The sequence below is a fragment of the Rhodamnia argentea genome, chromosome 4 (genome assembly GCF_020921035.1).
Source record: "Rhodamnia argentea isolate NSW1041297 chromosome 4, ASM2092103v1, whole genome shotgun sequence".
Classification (NCBI taxonomy): domain Eukaryota; kingdom Viridiplantae; phylum Streptophyta; class Magnoliopsida; order Myrtales; family Myrtaceae; genus Rhodamnia; species Rhodamnia argentea.
Genome location: NC_063153.1, coordinates 18,423,138 through 18,444,927, shown reverse-complemented (window position 1 = coordinate 18,444,927; position 21,790 = coordinate 18,423,138). Strand labels below are relative to the sequence as shown.

The following is a 21,790-nucleotide window of genomic DNA, read 5'->3' as shown; positions in this document are numbered from 1 at the left end:
ACTCAATTCACTAGAGCAACAATAACAACCTACATTCTTACTTATAAAAGCCTCTTCTAGTTACAGTACAAACAATGAATTGATAAAGTACAAGGAAAAAGCTCAAAATGATGATGAACTTGCTGGGCACAATAAGTTAGAAAAAGCCTCAGTGAGTTCCTTCTGCCTATTCAATCATCAGACTACTTAAGAATCAAAAAACCCAGGACCTGCCCGTGAAAGAAGTTCTTTGCCAGCATCCTTTCCCATCAAAACCATGTCTTCATAGGTATATGGGCCTTTTCTTGAAGTTTCAAGCACTGAGATATAGAAACAAAACAGTAAAGAAAGATAATTAGTCTTCAGATCAATACCCAACCTCCAGTGGAATGCAGAATGGGCATAAGTACAAGATGGTCCAAGGTTAACCTACCACGGGTCCCATCTGGTGAAGCAACCAATCCTCTAAAGATGCAATTGCCATCCTCATCTTTACAAGCATAACCCGCAATAGGAGTACGGCAAGACCCATCTAAAGTCTCCAGAAAGGCCCTCTCGCAAGAAACTGCCAATCTCGTTTCCTCATGGTTCAAAGTGGCCAAGTAATTAGCCTGTGAAAAAATGAATCCATTACAACAACACTCTACCCCACGAAACGGGGCCATCTGTATAAATTGTGCTAGATCTTTCATTAAGGCTGAAAAATTGATACCCCTTAGCTAGATATCAGAGTAAAAATCCCACCATGTTCTCATCATCACTTCGGCAGGCAATGCCAATCGCGCCTTGAGCAACAGCAGGAAGCATATCATCAATTGGAAGAATGGAAGTGACATTTTCGGTCATGTTTAACCTTTTTAACCCAGCTAGCGCCAATAGTGTTGCTTGAACAACTCCTTCATTCAGCTTTTTCAATCGAGTCTGGACATTGCCCCGGAAGTTCTCCTGGACCTGCAAGTTAGAATTAGCCAAAAGTGGGATTAAGTAGCTGACCAACAAAACACAAACTGTATACTCAACTGCAAGATAGATGGTGTTGTGAAATTTAAGAAAAAGGCATCATTATTTTGAGTGATAAGCTTTAACAATAATATTGAAATATATTACTAGCCTTTTTCACAATGCGAAATAAGAGATGAGAAAAGAAATACTTAGAACTCTTAATATGCTGGTTGCCATGGCCTCATGGTCTTTCTAAAAAATGGTGAGACTTCGCGATTAGTCAAATTTATGATAAATTCCATTTATAATTTATTCAGAAATATTAACTACATTAACACGTTAATAGCCTTGGCGAGATGCTTATGATGTGCATCCACATAGGATGTCTTTGTATGTCGCAAAAGGATGTTGGCTTACTTGGAGTGAAGGATATCTGTTAAGTATTTGCGACTTCCTCCTGAGTGAAGCCGTACCAATAATACTTCCAGCAGCGAGTTCAGCGAGTGACCCCGCAGACATGGAGATAAATGCATCGCGGACATCCTCACGCTGAAGGTTGCAAGGTAGTACAGTCTTATCCGGTAAGTAAGTAGGAACATCTTTCATAGAATGGACGGCGATGTCGATATCTCCGTTGATTAGCGCCTCATCAATTTCTTTTGTGAAAAGCCCCTTGCCCCCAATGTCAGCAAGTGGCTGCGAAAGGATCTTGTCCCCTGTTGTCTTTATGATCTTGATCTCTATAGCCCCTTCTTCAGTTAACTCCGGATGGCTAGCCATTAGCTTGTCTCTTGTTTCGTAAGCCTGAGCAAGTGCCAATGGGCTGCCCAATGCAGGAAGCACATAAGTACTCGTACAAAACAGATGAAACGTATAGAACGATGGCGGAACTGGGCAAACAATTTCAAGCACTCTATAGTTCAGTAACTCAAAAAAAAAAAAAATGTTCTTTTCGAATTTAAGCGAATCTTAGGAGTCCAACCACACTAGCAGAAGCATTCACAACCTTTCCAGAGAGAACTATGACTTCTAATGCAGCTAAGAATATGTATCCAGTTCTCTTGCCAATTGAGCCACTTCTTAGAACCCATAATTTTGATTGGGCTCTCAGGTTAATTTAAGAGTCGCAACCAATGTGTAGTCACCGAGTGTGAGCAAAATCGTATCGCACTCCTCAGATGCTAACTTCGATTAAAGCACGTATCCCCCGTACGTAAGAGAAACAAAGCTACATTCCACTAATGCAAGCAACAAAAGAAGCGAAATTCGAGCTCTGGAAGAGCAACGACGCACCTTCCTCTGGTGCCGATGACCAGAAAAGCTGTCCTTGCCTCCTGGGTCTCCTTCTCGACGACGACGGAGGCTCTCACGATGCCGTTGGTGTGAGGCCTCCTTGAGAGAGAAGGAAAGGCGAGAGATTTGCAAGAAAACCCAAGAACGGAGACCGACCCACCAGTCCAGGAGTTGACAGGCAAGGAATGGCCAGGCCCGAGAGCTCGTCTCGTGGATAACGAAGAAGATGAAGAAAAAGTCTCCATTTGCAGAGAATCGCAGCTCTTTATCCTTTCTAGAGAGAGAGCCAGAGAGAGATGAAGAACAAGTAGAGGAGGAGGAGCATATGGTTTGGCTTGGAAGGACAGTTTTATCGAAATGGATAGATTAGGATTACGGACAGACAAGTTTTCCAGATCTTCTGCTGTTATCAAATTATGACCGCCACCGCCATCAATCATCCCCCTTTCTTTTCCTTTCCTTCCAATTCATGCCCGTTTAGTGACTGTTTACTAGCCTTGCTGAGTAAAATTTGTGTTGCAAGTGTGAATTTCTCTTCCCTTCTTCCTTTTTTACACTTATCGTTTGTCAAGAGTGGGAGGACGAAGTTATATTCACCATCCCTCTTCTCGCGTTAGGGATGGGTGGCTTACGCGTGATATGAGTTTCATCCCTAGTAATATGATTTCGAAACAAGACCATTCAATTAAAATTTGGAAAAAATGGCCCGAAGTCCTATTATTTTTTTCAAATAAGGGCCCCAAATGAACCTTATTTCAAATAAAGGCCTGAAATGCCCTTATTTTTTCAAACAAGAATATGAAGTGAACGTTGTTTTAAATAATGACCTAAAATGGTCATGAAATTTCAAAAAAAATGTTTGTTGTTAAGGGCATTTCAGCCTTTTTCTATATTTGATTTTTCTTCTTTTTTATTAAAATTTTCCTTTTTCTATTTCTTTAAAATTTAACAAAAAATTTAAAAAAAAAACTTACAGATGCCCCTCCGTCCGTCGCCCCACAACAGGAAAGGGGGGGTGGGGGTGCGTGACGAAGACTAGTGGGGTCAACCTTGTAGACCGGAGGCAAGGCCGGGCTGGCCCTCTCCCGGATCCGAGCGAGGGGCCACCGGCCCCACCCCGACTTGGGGAGGGGCGGTGACCTCCACCCTGGTGAAGGTGGGGGCCATCTACCCCGCTTTGGACCTAGGAGGGGGTCGCCGACCCTCTCCTCTAATTGACAGGGTTGCTAGCGACCCCACTAGTCTTCACCGCCCTCACTGCGGTGGGCCAACCGCCACAAGCGAGAGGGGCAGTCCTCCTACCGGTGTGGATATTTTTTTCATTTTTTAAAATCAGAAAAAAGGAAAAAATAAATAAATAATCAAAATGAGAAATGACGAAAAGCCCTTTAGGCCACGGCCTTTTTTGAAACTCTATGACTATTTCATGCCATTATTTGAAATATATTATGCACTTCAGGCCCTTATTTAAAATTAGGCTCATTTGTAATCTTTATTTGAAAAAATGAGAAGATTTCGGATTCTTTTTTGAAATTTTCCCTTAAAATTTTGATCCAAGCCTTATTTGATATTTTGTATAAAGTTTTTTAAGTAAAAGTAAAAGAACTTTTATGATTTGATTAGATTTTATATTACTTGATTCGTTGATAAGAAAAAGAAATGTTCTCCTTTTGTTTATTCCTCAGCTACACAAGCTCTTTCTATTAAGATTTTTGCTTATCGTGATGCTACCTCGATTATGACTAATAATATTAAACAATAATCCGAAAATAATATCTTAATATACATAGTAAAATTCAATGTGACTTCCATGCTCTTCCAATTCACGATAAGATTTTCTTTTAAATGAGATGTCGCTATTGATATTTTATAATCTACAGTTACGTATCTTAAAGGTCTTTAACATTAGCATTTTATAATCCATGCGTGGGGGCCAAACATACATTGTTATATGAACCGAAAAGAGATATCCCCTGTCCTTCCAAAGCGTGGAGGCTAAGCATATGACTATTGACACTTTCGTGCGCCTCAAGGCTCGAAAGAACCAAACTTTTTTCGTTGGGCACTAATATAAAAGCACGTTATTTGCTCTCTGATCTTCATTTACAATTTCACAACACAAAGTTTCGGTTTTTTTTACGACGCCAACCCCAGCAGTACGTGGGTATTTCCACTGTCAAAGCCTCAAGTTCTTTCTTATCCCAGCAAAAAACCCTAGCACCGGCGGCTTCTACGTCATACCCTCTTGCCTCAGTCTCTCAATCCTTGCACTCGGTCTCCCCAAGAGGCATTGCAACGACGTCCTCTTACCCAGCAATGGAAGGAGGCCCTGTTGATGAAGCAGCGAAAGCTGTCTCGGACATGTCCGTGGACGCTTCGCCTGGAGAAGAAAGTCAGAGCAAGAAGTGAGTTTCTGCAGTCCGCGTGCTTCATTGAACACGTTCTTCACTGTTCTCGTGCTGCTTCTGTGTATTTGGTTGATAATCGATCGAAGTTTTGGTGCTTCGAGATCAAACTTGCCCTGCTCCAATTTGGTTCTGTTTTTTTTTCTTTTCTACTTATGCGTTCTGATGTGTCGAGCTCTGTTTGAAAAATTAACCGCAGTGCACGCAAGAAAGAGTTGAAGAACAAGCAGAGGGAGGAGGAGAGGCGGCGCAAGGAGGAGGAGAAGGCCAAGCTGGTATAAAGCTGTTTCCTCTTCCTTTGCTCATGAATTTTCTGTTAGTTGTTCTGGAAATTGGTTCTATCAAAAAGTCAGGTGGAGAGTTTTTTCGCTGTTTATTTCATAATGTAGAGACGTTTTGTGCACCACGGTCCTAACTGGCTTAACTGGAGTACGAGAAATCTACCCTTTCTCTTTGAATTTAGCTTTTGGCATTAGGTTTGTCGAGGGAAATATCAGCGTGGATGTAGCTTTTCTTTTTTAACAAACCTAGTGCAGATATTGTTAGTCATGATAATTTTGTCGTGAAAGCATTTTGCATCAACAATCGGCAGCTCAAATCGCAGTTGGTTTTGTCTCCACATTGTTGGGTGTGGATAAATTATCAGTATATCTCGTAGAGCAAATCTCATGGACTGCGCACACAAGTTCATAGTATACAATCTTCTGTTTTCCGTGAACTCTGTTGGATAGATTTTTTTTAAAATGAGTCTTAGTATAAAGAAAAGTATTTGTTTTTATGTTTTTTTTTGGGGGGTTGCGGGGGGCGGTGTGTTGGCACTTTACTAATTATAGTTGCTTTCTCATTTTCGTTCTTAAACCTGCATAAACGAAGTATAAATGTCAATAATGCTCAAGGGCACTTATTTTGAATAAACTTGAATGGCAAAGATGCTTATATCTTAAGTAGATGGCCATTTTAGATCTTAAGTGAATCAATCCCGGTCCGACTTCTGTTAATGTTGGTACTGTCATTTCTTTCGATGACTTGAATCCTGATGCTAATTTGACTTGTACAAATGCGAAGGCTGCTGGCAAGGCAAGTTCCCAGTCTCAGAAATCTGGAGCAGCTGATGATGAGGACATGGATCCAACAGTAAGTATCATTTACTTCCTTGTTGTATTGCGTATTACTACTTTTCTCTATGAGCTTCACATATTCATGCTTGTTTTGTCTTGCCTACTGGCAGCAATACTTTCAAAACAGGCTGAAGTATCTCGAGGCACAGAAGACAGATGGGACAAACCCTTATCCTCACAAGTTTCAAGTTACGATGTCTATCACTGAATATATTGACCATTATGGGGGCTTAAACAATGGAGAGCATCTCGAGGATGTCGCCATATCTTTAGCTGGTACGTATGACGGCGTTTTCTTTTTATGGGATGAAAATATGTTATTTTGGCTTGTCTTCTGCTCTTTAGCTCAGCATTGTTTCTGTTGTTCAAGGTCGAATCATGAGCAAACGATCTTCATCTTCAAAGCTGTTTTTTTATGATTTGCATGGGGGTGGAGCAAAAGTACAAGTCATGGCTGATGCTAGGTGACTTTCGTTTCCTTTTGTAATTTTTGTTGTCCAATTTTCTTTTGTCTACTCTTCCTTTTACCGTCTTATGTTTCCATTTAGTTAGCAATTTGCGTACGATAGAAATTTTCATTATTATGGACAAATTTCATATACTAGTGGCTTAATTACCTCCGATACCTCCTTCAAACGCTCGCATGTTTTTGTTCGTCTATCATCCAAAACTTTTAGGCAATATTAAGCTCAACAGCTTCAAGATCATTTACTTCTTAAATTTTTTGCATGCCCTTTTGTTTACCATATTTCGAAAGGCTAGAGTGCGCATGATAGCATTTCTACTTGAGAAATCAACTTCTAGTCAGAATTTGATTTTTTTACTTCTACTCGGGAGTAGAAATTGATTTTTCTACTTTTGCTCCAGAAGTTGATTCCCGATCATAAAAATTCGTTTGGTAACGGTTGAAAATTTCTACTTCTAAAATATTATTTACGTAAAATCTTCCATGAAGAATTATTGTCATTTGCCGAAAAATTTCTACTTTATTTTTAAACTTTTTAAATTTCTTTAAAAAATAATTTTTATTATTAAGAAATATCATTTGCTTTTTAAAAATAAAAAACTTATTATTTATTTTTTACTCCATCTACCGGAGATGGCGATGTGGCGGCGGCCGATGAAGGGCGGTGGTCGGAGGTGGGTGGCGGCGGGTGATGGTCGGCGATCACGGCGGCCGTCTGGCGGTGGGTGGCGATAACGGTGGTGGGTGGCGATAACGGCGGGAGGCGGCGAATGATGGTCGATGGTTGGCGGTAGTCGCAAGCGGTGATGGGCAGCGGCCAATGGTGTTTGGCGATGATGGTAGTTGGCGGTTGTCGGCGACGGCGGTGGGTGTCGATAGTCGGCGGTGCGCGGTGATCGGAGTTGGCAGAGGCGGGCCCGATCGAAAATAGGATGAGGGCATAATGAAAATAATGTGAGGCAAGAAATACTTTGTGAGGTTTTTTTTTGGTCCAAGAAGTACTTCTTGAGTTGAGAAGCTAGTTTTTTTAACTTCTCAAATTGGGGGGAAAAACAACCTCAAAAGTGAAAATTCACTTCAGAAGTAGAAATTTCTTTTAGAAGCAAAAATGTTACCGAACGGATTTCTACTTCAGAAGCATTTTTGGTGCAGAAATTCACCTCCAGAAATATTACTATGCACCCCTTTAGTGACAGTTTTGGCATAAGGTTACATCCTTATATTTGGATTGCAGTTTGAGAGATTATCAACACAGCAATGCTTGACTGTGTTCTTAAGATGCCTTCCTCCAACAATTTTTGCTTTCCCTTACTCTAATTCAAATGGGCCTCTACGTGCAAGCTTTTATCCTACAGGACCTCCTTGTCGAAATAGTCAAGCATGATTGCACATATGCATGCTTAAACAGTTATGGGCTGCGTCCATGTGTGCGAGCATCACCTTCCTCCTCCATAAGTACAATTACTGAAAACCTGTAAGACACGGAAAAGGAAAACAAGAGAGAACCTTTTGTTTATTGACTATATGAGCCCTTTATTCGATATAATATATGTTTGGTGATACTGACTTTCATTCTGTTGCTTTAAGATTCCATAATTGAATCCTTTCTATGTCAAACTGCAGCAAATCAGGTATGGACGATGCTGAGTTTTCAAGATTCCATTCCAACGTGAAGCGTGGTGATATTGTTGGCATCAGTGGTTTTCCAGGTTTGGTTCTTGCAACTTAATTGGTGCATTTCTTCATCGGCTCATTATTTACTTTTGATGCCTGAGATGCTACTGTTGATGTTGCTAGGAGTAAGATCTTCTAGTCTTTATCCGTAACCGTAACTTCATCATGTCCTTTGACGGGAAGAAACTTCTAGCTGGTCTTGGCATGGATGTTTCCTCTTATGTTTGTCTCATCTTCTTGTGAATGCTAGCTGGAGGGGAAAAACAAGGGCGAACGGTGAAAAAATTTGACCATTTTCTTCTTTTATGGATGCAAACACCCATGCAATCAGATAAATTGGTGTTTAGTAAAATTTCAAAGGGCACAATTTCTTAGGTCAGTTGGTTAAATTTTTTTCCCTTTAATGCAGACTTCAGTGAACACAGCTTGTGTGTAAAAGCAGAAAGTACTTTTTTACTTCCCGTCAAATTCTTAATATTAGTTGCAGTTCAGAAAATCATGAAAAATATTTTAGGTAAATCTGCATGTCGGCATTTGAGTGTTGTGAAAGCTTTAGGAGTTCTCAATTTAAATAACTCAAGGCATGTAAGTTGCAAGATTTAGATTAAGCAAAAACAAAAAGTGAAAGTCAACCTAAACAAGCCCAAAGAAAGGATAAGTATAAGAATAAGGGGGTTGAAGAGACTCCCCTCCTGTCCTAAGAGATCAGTTGTCAAAGTCCGTAGAACCACTTTTCTATATTAGACTAGATCAAATTTTGTACTTATGATTAATCACACTTCGTGAATCTTAACTGCCTATGTATATTACATATGTGTTCTGTGGTTATTCTTAACCGGACCTTTATATCTCCTTGGATGGCTCTTTTACCTTGTTAATATTTCTTTTCTTCGTTCTTTCAGGAAAAACCAAAAGGGGTGAGCTAAGCATATTTCCCAAGTCTTTTATAGTTTTGTCCCATTGTCTTCACATGATGCCAAGGCAAAAAGCTGCTCCTGGTTCAGAAAATGCAAATGTGAAGGTAAGAAGGCATGATTTAGAATTTTATGAGATAGAAATTACTTCACGATGCGATTGATTCTGCGTGCTTGTGCAGAAAACAGAACTGTGGGTTCCAGGAAGTACCAGGAATCCTGAAACCTATATTTTGAAAGATCAGGTACTTGATCAATATACTTTATTTGGTCGTATTTATATTCCGTACTTTGGTTTTAGAACTTTTTCTACGTGAGTCTGGTTTTTTTAACAGTGCATGATTGCAATCTGACATGTAAATGGAAATCCAACATTTCGAGATAGCCCTCTGAACACTATTGTGTCCTAAAAAGCAACTGTCTCTTTAGTTTATGTTGGAATGACTTAACTTTATTCTGTGGTATCACAGGGGATAGGTTCTTGGTTATATGAATATTTATCTACTGTTATTTGTTTTACTTGATTAACATTTAGCTACAGTGATTGATCTTTTTCTTAGCAATCTGTTGATTGAATCAAGTTTTCCTCTTTCTCATGAGTCGTTCAATAAAATGCACTGATGTGCAGAAATTGGTTCTGTTGGTTTTCTTATTTGCTCTACATATTTTCTTTCTAGGAAACTCGATACCGTCAGCGTTATCTGGATTTGGTGTTGAATCTGGAGGTTAGGCAGATATTTAAGACTAGAGCCAAGGTCATACAGTATGTTAGGAAGTTCCTCGATGATCTTGACTTCTTGGAGGTAAGGAACTGTGCTTTTCTGTTTGTCTGCTCTGTTTGTAACTATAGCATTGTATTTCTCAGCCTCATAAACTTTCAGGTTGAGACACCTATGATGAACATGATTGCCGGAGGAGCTGCTGCCCGTCCTTTTGTGACTTATCATAATGAACTAAACATGAGGCTGTTCATGCGTATTGCTCCTGAACTTTACCTGAAGGAGCTGGTTGTTGGAGGATTGGACCGTGTTTATGAGATAGGAAAGCAATTTAGAAATGAAGGAATAGATTTGACTCATAATCCTGAGTTCACTACTTGCGAGTTCTATATGGCTTTTGCAGACTATAATGATTTAATGGAGCTCACCGAGAAAATGCTTAGTGGTGAGGGTCTTCAACATTTAAATCAACATCATCCTGTATGATTTTTGTCTCCCTTTATAAAGCCTATACTTTGACATATTTGACGAAACAGGGATGGTTAAAGAACTTACTGGTGGTTATAAAATTAAGTATCATGCAAATGGACTTGACAACGATCCAATTGAGATTGATTTCACTCCCCCTTTCAGGTATGTGATTACACATGACAAATTCATATGATGATGGATCGATTTTTACACATGGATCGTTTGTTGTGGTTCAACTTGCGCAGGAGGCTGGACATGATAGAGGGGTTGGAGAAGATGGCTAATCTTGACATTCCAAAGGATCTGTCGAGTGTTGAAGCTAACAAGTACTTGGCGGATGCTTGTGTTAGGTTTGATGTCAAGTGTCCTCCTCCTCAAACAACAACTCGTTTGTTGGACAAGGTAAGCATAAATACTTTTGCGTGTTCTAATACTCACAAGCCAACGCTTAGCTAAGAGCCTGAATAATTCAGCAAATTGCCTCTGAAGATGAGCATGCAAAGATGCCTGTAGTTCTACTGTGTAGCCTCTTGAATTGTCTTTTGATTGTTTAATGCGCTGCATAAGTTGGTTGGTATAGGTGTCTAGTTTTTTTTTTTTTTTTGTCAAAGTATAGGTGTCTAGTTGAATAAAAGCATTTATTGGATGAGGCAATTTTCATGCTACTTATTTTCAACTATAATTTTGTTTTTCTTTTAACCTTTAGTCTGTTACTGGAGTTTATTCATCCTTTTCATTTGCAGCTTGTGGGGCACTTCTTGGAAGAGACCTGTGTGAATCCTACTTTCATCATCAATCATCCTGAGATCATGAGTCCCTTGGCAAAGTGGCATAGATCGAAGCCAGGCCTGACTGAAAGATTCGAGTTGTTTGTTAACAAGCGCGAAGTATGCTTTCTCCCTTTGTCCAGGTTTTTTTTTACTTCCATCATTTGTCTCTTTCATTATTCGTCTTTTCTCTGGTTTGTCTTTGGTCAGCTTTGCAATGCATATACCGAATTGAATGACCCTGTAGTACAGCGGGAGCGATTTGCCGAACAACTCAAGGTATTATCATTGCTGGGTGCAATTTTTGGTAATACTCTCGGGAAGCAATTCTGAATTGAATCTGCATGGTATTCAGGATAGGCAATCGGGAGATGATGAAGCCATGGCTTTGGATGAAATGTTCTGTGCCGCACTTGAGTATGGTTTGCCTCCAACTGGCGGCTGGGGGATGGGTATTGATAGGCTTGCCATGCTTTTGACCGACTCACAGAATATTAAGGTGATCTCTCTCTCTCTCTCTCTCTCTCTCGTGTATACACAGGCTTGCATGCCCACGTACAATCATGCACACATGCAGCTTATGTTCTGCTTTCTATGTTAACAGGAAGTACTCCTCTTTCCGGCTATGAAACCACAAGACGAGCCTCCGGCCAAAGGTACAAATCTGCATATCTGTAGTCCGAGAATGTCTTCATTTATTCATCCTCCTTATAATTCAGCCCATTTTATAAGTTTGGTGCCTGATGACTGAATGGTTATCTGGCAGCTCCGTCGTCTTAGGGATGTTGACATGCTTAAAATGTGGAACATTTCTGGTGTTTCATCCATGCGAGTGGAAAGCACCATCCCCATAGAATCATAGCCAGTGCCTCGCGCTATGACCCAAAACTACCAGGGTATCTACATTACTTTTTAAGTGCAAATTGAAAGTACTGTTACTGATAAGCCAGCCATAGGGATGTGGAGGCATACTTTGTTGGAACAGTTGGCACTCATTTTCTTTATATTACTAGTACATGAAATAGTTCAAGTTTTCTTCATGTTCCTTAACAATGAACAGCACATGGGATTTGATGAAATGCATCTAACCAACCAAAACTGATAATTATGTTCATTTAGCAATGATTTGGATCATAGTAAAGTCCAAATACATGGAAAAAAGAATAAATGTCGTTTTATATAGAGAGATGTCGCGGAATCGTTTAAGGGAATGTTGGATTCAAAGAGAAGTTTCAGGAAAATGGAGATTGTAAATCATTCCCTCGAAACAGAAAACCGAAGGAATCCCCATAATGTCCAAAAACATTGGGCCATTGTTGGCTGAAGCCCGCCTAAGAAGTGGGCCTAGCAAACGTAAAAAGCCCAAACTCTGTCATTTTGGACCATGGTAATTTAAACCTTAACTAGGTAGGCACCATAATGTTGGTGAAGTTTTCCCTTTACTTTCTTTCTTTTTGACCCTTTTTGTAAACTGGAGCCCTGCCAATACATGAGAGTGACAAGGTCATGGAAATTCATCTCTTCTAAGAAGCTTATGCTAATATATCTATTTGGCCACTAATCCTTTTCTAGTGAATTTGATAATCTGAATGCTACCACATCTCGGTATAGAATAAAAGGACTGTGTATCACGTTTCACATCTTATGCGAGTCCATAATACCGTAAATTTACATGTCGTGCTCCATTATATTTACCAATATAAGAGTCAAAAGGAAAAAAAAAAATGTCCTGGATCTATCTTTCCTAAGATAATACCTTGTCCAATGGAGGGTCTCTCTCTCTCTCTCTCTCTCTCTCTCTCTCTCTCTCTATAGATAATAAAAATATTAATAAACTTGAAGTTGGGGAGGGGCAACAAAAGGCCAAGCCAAGTTGGGTAAGTGGGTTGAATGGACATTCCATATTCACAAGAAGGAATCATAAGCCCTACCTGATTTTTACACTATCCAACCGCGGCTTTTGAGCACTTAGCCCCAAAACTCTTTTGGCTCCTCTCTTTTGTCTCAAGAAGACAAGGCCACAATGTTCAAGAATCTCCATGATGAGGACAGAGAAGACAGAAAAAAAGAGAGAAGCAAGAGCGAGTGGAGAGGGCATCGCACAACAGAAAAGGTCACTCATTCATGGATACGACAAGTCCTTTTACACACTTTCAAAAATGATTCTTTTTGTAGTATCTTCAACTCTTTATTCTAACCCACCCACCACACCCCCCCTACTCTCTTTTTATATGCACCTTTCGCTTAGTTTATTTCTTTCCACTCTAATAATTGGAATTAGACCAACACCCTTCATTATTTGCCAAAAAACATAATTCCATTGGACAGTATTATCATTTTGTGAATATTATATACCGAGTTCTAAGTGCACTCTTCGTTTTTCCCCGTTGAAATTTAGAAGGGTCATGGAAATTTGTAAGCAACATCATGGTCCGACCTATCAAAAAATCCAATTGTATGCTTGGTTTGGTCCCCTTTGTCCCTCTATCCAATTTGTGGCTTTGTTTGAGAGAGAGACGGGAGAGAGAGATTAGTCAATTTGAGGGCATTGTTCTTCAATAATGCAAGAAATGTCATGAAAGAGAAGATTCTTGGGATTTCATTGTGGGCACGGTGAGGCCAAAAGCAACATGGTCCATTGCTCTTTTTTCGTAGACCACAAATTCCAATCCCGTACAGAGCCGCATCCAAGCTTCACAAATTGCATTTTGGTACCTTAGTACAATGACGCAATAAGACCAATCTACAGAATAATGTGAAAAGGTTATATAGATAATAGGGACTAGTCCTGTCTTTGCAGCTTGGACTGACTGATGTGAGATCTACCCTCGGATACCTCAGGCTGGTAGGTGGTAATTTTGTAAATGTTCATACTGAAAAAAAACAATCCGTTCTGGCTAGATCTAATGCTGAGGCAGCATTTTGAGCAATGGAAAATGCTATTGGTGAAGGGTTTGCGAAAGGGCATTACGGAAGAGAATCACAATTTTGGATGTAAGCAAGGAAGCGCTAATTCTATTGATATTGATAACTGGGGGCTATCGGGCCTGTAAATAGCTTTGGCTCTAGCACCAACATTCGAAACATCTCCGTCGAACCACTGCCTACACTTTAGTATAGTGACCTCATTCCTAAATCACAGAAGATGAGTGCCGAGTGTCCATTAGGGGATCGGGCATCTTCTTCTTGTTCCCTCAGATGATAAAAGAAGAACTAGAACAAGAGAAGAGCCACTTTATTCTATTGACTTCAAGATTGTTTTGTTTACATCTTCTCTAATCAAAAGAAAAGCTTTGCCCTCGTGTTTAGGAGAGTGGTGAAAGTACCTAAATCTCTCCTCCTCTAAAGAGGAAGAAGTGGGAAAGGCCACATCCAACACCACCTCCCCCGAAGCTCCGCTCATACCACAACCGGTTGTTATCCCCCAATTGGCCTAGCCTCTTATCTGGGATGACAGCCGAAGGAGTCTCCTTTATAGCAGGTATATTTTCCTTAATTTCGGGGGACTAATCGTGTCCTTCTCTTTTGGACTCAAATGGTACCATATTACGATCTCGACCGCCGATCATATATGTTTTTAAGTAAGATTTCAAATCATTCACATGCAATCTTGGTACGCATGACAAGGACTTTTAACAAGTATGTACTAAGTTTGTGAGGGACCAGAAGTGCTCTCCTTGGACAACTTGTATACACACAGACTCACCCAACCCCGCTCGACAAGCATAATCCATGCATTCACATAGAGGGTTACAGATATAAAACTATGCCTAAATTCAAGGACCAAGTAAAATATAAAATTGGGTTGAATCCGTGGCAATTGGCCAAGAAAAGTATCGACCACTAAAATTGTGTCGGTCAGCATATGATGACCAACTTGGCCAGGGCACAATTATTTCACTAGTCATGCGGAAGCAGGTCAGCATGCGTTTTATTTTGGCCGAATTCGGTGGCTCTCATGTCCCCTGAGCAATAGTGTATAATGTTAAAGCATGGGGAAGAAGTAAAAAACTAGGGTTTCATCTCATCAATCTCATCATCCGATATTGCTCTTCCTTGTTTCCTTACGGGGTTGTATGCTTAAGGGACAATTTGGTGTTGAAAGAGGATAGGTCCATCCTCGGGAATACACGGACTCGCCAGTTTTCTGTGCAACAAGAACGTATAATTTTACAGAAGCGACCCGCATATCGCATGAGAAAGAGGTGATAACGCTCAATTATTAACATGTTTGTTCATGACATGATGACGCGAGTAAAGTTTATTGTCCAGGCACATGAAGATTGAAGCGAAGAACATTCTCGTGGTAACTTGATATGGTAATGGTATGGACAAGTGCTAGACATTAAATAGAACCTAACTGTTATCATGAACTGTCATGTCATGGGACAAACCAAAGGGATGCATGCGTGGTTGGGTGGGCTGTTGTACTTTAGCATTAAATTGAGTGTAACACATGTTCCAATTAGTCTTGGTGGAGCCTCCTTTCGCCTTATGAGCTCAATTAATTGCTGGTTTTACAGTGTGGCATGCCGGTGAAGGTTGTCCGCATTTCGTGCTTGTGACCGGGGGAGATGCATTGCGATCTCTCGTTATCTGTGTGTTCAACCAATTTAATTCCCCGTCAATGGCCCCACTTAAGAAATAATTTTTTTTTTCACTACTTGAATCATTTCGAACACACGCTAAAACGTAAATGATTCAAAATAACCCTCGTTGCGTCCTTGTTAATGGTAAGCTTGACGAAAGAGGAAAAACATTACTGTAACATGGATCAATCAATCTCATGATCTTTATCCATCATTTCTTGACAGTTGTTTCTTCTTCTTTTGTGCTCAAGACGGAGAAGTTAACAGAATTTTTTTTTTTTAAATACTCTTAAGTTCGAGTATTTTAATAAGCCTGATTATCGGAATTTTATTTCAAAATGATATGAATAAAGCAGTGATGTCTTGAATATTTATTTGAAAATTCTCTTTAAAGTTTAGTCTGTAACGACTCCTTGTCATATCCAATTCTTTGGTTTTTAAGTTTTTTCTTGAGTGGAACTTTTTTTATTAAAGTTGTGAACTCTTTATATGATTATAATTTATATTTGAGATACGTTGATCAATAAAGGTTACGGAAAATTAGCCAATCAGTCTTAAACCTATTATACGTATGTTAATTCAGTTTTGAACTTTCCAACTTTACCAATTTAGTCCTAGATCTTTATGTGAAATTTCAGTGTAGCCCTATCGGCAGATTTTTGTCGGAAGTCGCCGATGTGGCGGTTCGATCATCACCAACTGTCCAACGTGGCAAACCGTTGCCACATCAGCATTTTCAGCGAAAATAGGTTGGAAGTAATACACTGAATTTCGCCCAAAGTCTCGGGACAATTGGCAAATTGGAAAGTTCGGGACTATTTACAGCCGTACAATAGATTTAGAACTAATTGGACAATTTCCCCCAAAGATTACCAACAAGGTTCAAGCTCATTAGAAAATGCCTCTCATAGAATTCATATTAAGCACATTAGTAAGTACAATAGAGGAGAAGGAGTTTGTACAAAAACTAGAGAACGGTGATAGAATGAATTCACCATTTCCACCTTAGTTCTCTTGAGATTATTTTCATCACCTCACTAGTAACGTGGAAATAGAGTGACTAACATATACATTGAAAATGCCAAAAAGGGTTAAAAGAAGAATAGGGACAAAAAAAAAAAATTCGTTGTATTCGCATGAAATGGACTTACATGGCATATAGCAAAAAGGTTTGCACTATGAGAACAGCCCACATTGCATATTCCCCATGCTATGTCCAATGTGGATTAGGATATCCAAAGAGGATAGATCGTCCGAGCTAGCCGTGCAAATTCCTAAAATCGAAAACTTTTTGTTTTGTACAGATTCGTGGGATCATTCGTACACAATTTGTCTTGTTGTCTATTCACGTACATAGTCGTACACAATTGAACAGGGAAAAGTGTCAAAAAAGTCCTAAACCTATTACATTAGTGCCAATTCAGTCCTAAACCTTTTTTTGGTACCAATTCAGTCCTAAACCTTTTGTATTGGTGCCAATTAAGTCCTAAACTTTTTATTAGTATCAATTCAGTCCTAAAACTTTTATAATAGTGCCAATTTAGTCCTAAAAATTTTGTATTTATGCCAATTGAGTCAATTCGGCCAATTTTGATTGGAAATCATCGGCATGGACATCAATTATCCTACATGGCACGGTTGGCGCTAACGTGGATTTTTTTAAATATTTTTTTTGATATTTTAAATAATTTTTAAAAATAATTTTGAAAAAAACCAAAAAAATGCTTAAAATTTTATTTAAAATATTAAAATAATATTAAAAAAATATCCAAATTAACGCTAGCCGTGCCATGTAGGACAATCGATGTCCACGTCAGCGATTTTCGATCAAAATTGGCCGGATTAACTCAATTGGCATAAATACAAAATTTTTAGACTAAATTGGCACTATTATAAAAGCTTTAGGACTGAATTGACACTAATAAAATGTTTAGGACTTAATTGGCACCAATACAAAACGTTTAGGACTAAATTGACACAAAAAAAATGTTTAGAACCGATTGGCACTAATGTAATAGGTTTATGACTTTTTTGACACTTCTCCCCAATTGAACGATAGGCCCTAAGGCTAATGACGCGTACACAATGTTTCATATGCATGGAAACAGCCTGATCCTTAAGTAACAAGGTGCCTATTTTGATTCTTAAATTAAATCAATAAACTTGCTTAAATTTAATCATTTGTAAATACGTGGTAATATAGAGACAATTATCCAAAAAGTTATAAATTTATTGTACAACAACTAATTTAGTACTAAACATGCCAATTACGGTAATTTAGTCCTAAACCTTTAGACGTTTTGCTAATTTACTCCTGACCTTTTTTTTTTTTTATATCAATTTAGTTCTAAACCTTTTGAAGGCTTGCCAACTTAGTCCTAAACCTATTATTTGTATATTTAGCCCGAAGTACTAAATTGAGAAATCCTCAAAAGGGTTTATCATTAAATTGGCATAATGAAAATGTTTAAAACTAAATTGACAAATCATCAAAAGGTTTATGATCAAATTGGCACTATTGATTTGACAAAAAAAAAAGACATGATTGAAAGGTTGAGAATTGAATTAACCTCCGTACAATATGCTTATGACTTTTGACAATATATAACCGATAATTTCTTTTCTTCCATGTAAAGCTAAAATAACCCATTAACCCTATTTCACATTGTTCATGATATGACATAAGTCGATAAGAACGACAAGCGATTTCGATCATGGACGCAACTTTGCTCGATAGAGATCTACAAATGCGGACGAGCTTGGGGAGATAATTGCTTGGATAAACCTAAGATAAGAGCTATTGATATGAGATTAGAGAATGAAAAGAAAGGTGCACTGAAGCCGGCTGTTTCGGTCGGACGACAGTTTTGGCCATTCCCGATGTTTTTATATATCTTGCAACCTTAATTCTTTTATCGGTTTACTGTTTCTAGGGTTTTTTTCTTTTGCGGGAAGGAATGTTACATGCGACTTCAAGGACAGAGATGCCAAATTTAATGAAATTTTACTTAGCTTGGCCCGACATTATTAAACCTTATTCCATTATGTGTGACTCCATGTATGAGCAGTTCTTTTGTCAATAATTGACAAAAGAACTAAGTAACAAAAGCAAGTGATGACCCACCACGGGCATAACGTGTTTGGTGAGAATCAAATCCTTTGGCGCTAGCATAAGGCACGATCAATGGTTCGAAATTTTCCCAACGCGTTTTTCGGACTTAAGTGAATGGGCCTTTGCTGGTGGGCTGCGGGGCCAGCCTCCCTCCGGTATAGTCATTTGTCGGAAAGAGCGAAACTTGATTACGATTGACAGATCCTGGATCATAAAAAAAAAAAAAAAAAAAAAGCAAGTGATGTCTAATATTAGGCATGAAACTTAGCGCACTCAAGCATTCTTCCTTCTTCTTTTTTTTTTTTCTATCTTGTATATGCTTTTGCTTCTTTGATAATTTTAAGAGTTTTGGTAAATTATTGATAGAACGTGGCAGCATCAGATGATTTTGATTAGGGATTTTGGATCTTTTCTTAGTGAGTGTCCCACTTTTGTCTGTTCTATTGATAAATAGGTCGCTGTCACACATGGGCAAAGTTGACCTACTGGTGTTGCCGGCCCTAACACCACCTCCTCCTCATCATCATCATCATCTTCTTCTTCTTCTTATTCTTCTTCTTCTTTGGTATTTTCTATCTAAACAACTTCAGCATATCTAAGGCAGATATAAATACCAATTTTCTTATACAATTTATGTCAGTTCAATAAAGTAAAACACCCAAGGTGATAAACTCGTGCACGCTCAAGTGGTACTTTTTATTATACGGGAACACAAGGGCAGAGCAGTGCCGAACCTCGATATGCTTTTGGAGTAGGAAAAGATTGTACAAACGGTCTAAATTTATTGTACAGCAGTCAGTTCAGTTTTAAACCTTTTAATTATGTCAATTTAATCTAAATTTTTTGACGATTTGTCAATTTAGTCTTAAACTTTTCAATTGTGCCAGTTCAATCCTAAATATTTTGATAATTTGCCAATTTAGTCCTAAACCTTTTGACAATCTACTAATGTAGTCCCTTTGGTCAATTATCTAAATAATAGGTTCACGACTAAAATTGACAAATTTTCGAAAGGTTTAAGGCTAAACTAACAAATTATCAAGAGGTTTAGGATTGACATGGCTGCCATAAAATAGGTTTAAGACTTTTTGGAAAATTATCCAAAAAAAAAAGGCCCTAATCAATTTTACATACAAATACAAGTAGCTACTTGAATAGAGTTATATGTTAATTTTATCTAGGGCTTTGCTAGTATAATAGTTTTTGGGTGACTATGGGAATAACGGTATATTATAAGCCATAAATTCTTAAAAGAAGGGACCCCACAATAATTTTCTATTCATTGTTATTTATTTTTTTATGGCACAAAAGAGATTATTAGTCTTTCAGTCATCCAAAGACTGATACATAATCAATTTTCTTTTATTTATCCCCTAAATATTGAACGAGAGCAATGTTCAATTCAATGTCCCTACTTGATAGAGAGCTTGACCCTCAACGTGGCTCTAAGTTTCGGCAGTGTCTGATTCCCCCCTCAGAGCTTTGTCCCACTGTTCTCCTTTAGCTCCAATTTATCTTCGCCTTTCATACTTCCTGCTAATTTCCAAGTAAGATATCTTTTTTTGGACGCTTTATTGAATTATCGCCCCATAATAAAAACTATAATATAGAAGGCAAGCCAAAACCCAAATTGCATGATGTTTGCTGTTTATGAATGACGTGAACCATACTCCATTTCCTACGCCAATCCTTCAACTAATCGTAGCCACTTATTTAAACACATCATAGTCGAGGACCGTTCTTACTCATGCCTTCGATGAGATTATCTGCGAACCTGCCCTTTCGACTTCCAATTTAGTCACGCCGCATTGGGCTGTCGACCATACGGCGAGAACAATAGCCGCGATTCACGATCTCGGGGCAAAAAATTCCGTGGACGTGCGAGACTCGAAAAAACGATAATTCAATAAATTAAGGGGAAACCCTAAACCTATGTTTTTTTCCACTCCCCATGGATGTGTTTAGAACTGCGGATTTTGATGCAAATGCTGCAAGCTCGGGGACAAGAAAGGTAGCTTTAAGCAAAAGGGAAAAGGAAAAGACAGGAAAAATCCCTTGTGACTTTATCCTATGTGTGACCACATTATTCGGATCTGGTGAAACACCTAAACCTCCGTCCCAATGAATAATATTTGTATATGCTGTCTCCATGTTACGATGAGCTTGTGGTTCCACGTTTAGAAATAACCCATGACCTTTATGATCCCACCATTTTTTTAATTTGCGGCTCAACTCTTTCCCAAGGCGGAATTCTTTTGTTGAGATACTAGGTGTTATTTGCTCTATCCAACTAGCTAGATTGAGGCTCCCTGCAGGTGCATTCCCGAGGGAGAGAGACTCTCTCCCCCTCTCCCTTTCCTCTATATTTCTTTGGATATCCTCATCTTTCTATTTCGTAGCTTTCTTCGTTAATTTGGTGGACGAATGATCTGACATCCTCTACTAAAGTGAGCTCCGAAGATCGAAGAGCGAGTGCCTCGATAGAATCTACTTTCTCCGTATCTACTTGCTTGCTCCGACTCCGGGTGCTTACTCCGGGTTTTCGGCGCTCCGCAAGTTTTCGAAGCTTTTTTCTTGTCAATCGGTTTATTTGAGAATGATTTTGTGATCAATGAATATCATTTTATAACTGTTCTCTCTCGATCTAGAGTTAAAATTAGATTTGGGTGCACTTCTATCCCGATCAAGATGGTGTTAGGAACGCCGAACCTAAGTGCACACTGCCTTTCATCAAAACCGTAGCTACTGGAGAGGGATTTTTCGGCATGTGCTCATCACAAATGATGATGCAAGATTTGGTGATTGACCGCCAATTGTACTTGGATGCAATGACAGATCTATCATTGAAGAGAAAGTCTCTGCACGATGTACCAAGTTAATTCACTTTTCAAATTTATTTGCTTTGTGATATTTTTATTTTTATTTTGAAGCGATGTATTTCTCTTTGATACGAAATGAAGATCTTTCTTTCTCAAAAAAAAAAAAAAAAGGCCTAGATTGAGGGGACACAAAAAAAGAAAAAAGAAAAGGCAAAGTAATCAAGGCAACGTTGAACTCCACAAGTCAAATTTCTCTTCCCCTTACGGAAGATTTAGCATTATCCTCCACCTAATCAAGAGGGGAAACACAACGTGCCATAAAATATTAATTCCTTCGGGCAACATTTGTGAAGATGTCAAACGATGTTTCGAGCATCTCTCGAGAAAAACAAATTGCCAATCACATATACATTTAGTCACCATTATTGCATGACGATTGCATCTTATCAACAAAATCCTGCATATGAAAATTGAAACCTAACCAGTCGTGTTCATGATTGTTGTCATTACGGCGAAGAGAAA

At 38.8% G+C, this 21,790-nt stretch overlaps 2 protein-coding genes across 2 annotated transcripts; one reads left to right on the top strand and one right to left on the bottom strand.

The window, feature by feature from the left end:
* Window positions 1-11: 11 nt before the first annotated feature.
* Window positions 12-2,638, bottom strand: LOC115744477 (porphobilinogen deaminase, chloroplastic). The gene is made up of 5 exons (XM_030679689.2): window positions 2,215-2,638; window positions 1,339-1,744; window positions 724-930; window positions 413-590; window positions 12-299 (listed from the first exon to the last, which is right to left on the bottom strand). The coding sequence occupies exons 1-5, from the start codon at window positions 2,457-2,459 to the stop codon at window positions 187-189; spliced, it is 1,149 nt and encodes a 382-aa protein (XP_030535549.1). The 5' UTR covers window positions 2,460-2,638; the 3' UTR covers window positions 12-186.
* A 1,666-nt stretch (window positions 2,639-4,304) lies between these two features.
* LOC115744486 (lysine--tRNA ligase, cytoplasmic) lies at window positions 4,305-11,732 on the top strand. The gene is made up of 17 exons (XM_030679703.2): window positions 4,305-4,619; window positions 4,819-4,894; window positions 5,685-5,753; window positions 5,848-6,013; window positions 6,108-6,201; window positions 7,827-7,912; window positions 8,780-8,898; window positions 8,974-9,036; window positions 9,469-9,594; window positions 9,673-9,955; window positions 10,047-10,143; window positions 10,227-10,383; window positions 10,725-10,868; window positions 10,959-11,027; window positions 11,104-11,247; window positions 11,353-11,404; window positions 11,515-11,732. The coding sequence occupies exons 1-17, from the start codon at window positions 4,531-4,533 to the stop codon at window positions 11,526-11,528; spliced, it is 1,848 nt and encodes a 615-aa protein (XP_030535563.1). The 5' UTR covers window positions 4,305-4,530; the 3' UTR covers window positions 11,529-11,732.
* Window positions 11,733-21,790: the final 10,058 nt, after the last annotated feature.